This window comes from Gavialis gangeticus, unplaced genomic scaffold, assembly GCF_001723915.1.
Source record: "Gavialis gangeticus isolate Ggan-Ray unplaced genomic scaffold, GavGan_comp1, whole genome shotgun sequence".
Classification (NCBI taxonomy): domain Eukaryota; kingdom Metazoa; phylum Chordata; order Crocodylia; family Gavialidae; genus Gavialis; species Gavialis gangeticus.
The window spans coordinates 53,362,715-53,363,768 of record NW_017729025.1 but is presented as its reverse complement, the minus strand read 5'-3'; the positions used below and the strand labels follow the sequence as shown (position 1 = coordinate 53,363,768).

The 1,054-nt window shown below is 45.3% G+C and overlaps 1 protein-coding gene across 4 annotated transcripts in view; it reads right to left on the bottom strand.

The window, feature by feature from the left end:
* The window catches only part of TMED8 (transmembrane p24 trafficking protein family member 8), a 22,424-nt gene that overhangs the window by 8,394 nt on the left and 12,976 nt on the right, over positions 1–1,054 (bottom strand). For all 4 annotated transcript variants that reach the window (XM_019518743.1, XM_019518742.1, XM_019518741.1 and 1 more), the window contains one exon: positions 403–702. In XM_019518743.1, the coding sequence (XP_019374288.1) occupies positions 403–702 (300 nt within the window). The remainder of the gene's footprint in view (positions 1–402; positions 703–1,054) is intronic.

Sequence of the window (1,054 nt, the reverse complement as noted above, 5' to 3'; positions counted from 1 at the left end):
GGGGGGAAAAAAATCAGCAAAAGCTAATTCTACAATGAAGAAAAATTCTGCCCTGCCCACGCCACAACATAGGAGCTGCAGCAGCATCCCAGTCTGTTATGTTAAGGAACAAATGCTGACTTAAGAGTCTTAGACTCCAATCCTGTTATCAGTTAGAAAACAGTATGGAAAGAAATCATCATTTATTATTGCTGGAGCATCTTCCTGGGATGGAAATACTAGCCATTTAGACATGTTGAACTAAGAAGAGCTAACCTCTTCTCACCATGACTTAATTCAAAACATTTCAAAGGCACTATGCAGGGTTAATAACTAAAATGAAAGGAAATTACAGCACCTGATAAAGACATGGATACCACAGCAATGAGCACAACAAAATAATCATTTAAGTTCTGCACTGACCTTCAATCTCCTCCTCTTCCTCTTCATCTTCTTCGTCACTTGATTCACTGACCTGCACAGTAATGGCAGTGCTGGTGACAGGAGTCCAGTCAAAATAGACCCCAAAGCCAATATCATAGTCATCTGTTGCAAACTCCCAGCAGACACGCTTCCCGTCAGGGTGGGTTGGCACCCGGACTGTCACCACCTCACCCCGTTTCACCACCATCCGACCATTCTTCTCCTTTCCCATTTTGGTCTTGAATTCCTTCATCTTGCAAGTGGTCCAAGTGGAGGCTGGAGCCAGAGGTGGTGGCTGAGCTGAAAATACAAGGTAAACAGTTGTTGTTGGTCAGAAAACTACCAGTATGAATCAGGAACAAGAGGGCAATTCCTGTTAAAGCTCTTGTTTTCATGCCTAGGACAGCACAGAGAAAGAAACAAAAAAAACCAGTGGAAAACCTAGGGTTAGAATCCTACTTTAGCCATCAGATTAACCCCCAGCAAGAGCTCGCACTGTCTTAAAGAGCATCCATCTACCCCAAAGAGGGCCATCATTGGTTCCAACCCGGCCCCCCTATGAGGCACACAAACACACCCCATCCCCATGCAAGGCAAGTACTTCCATCCCAGCCCTCACCTTTCCTCTGCTCACCAAGGAGGTCTGCAGTCT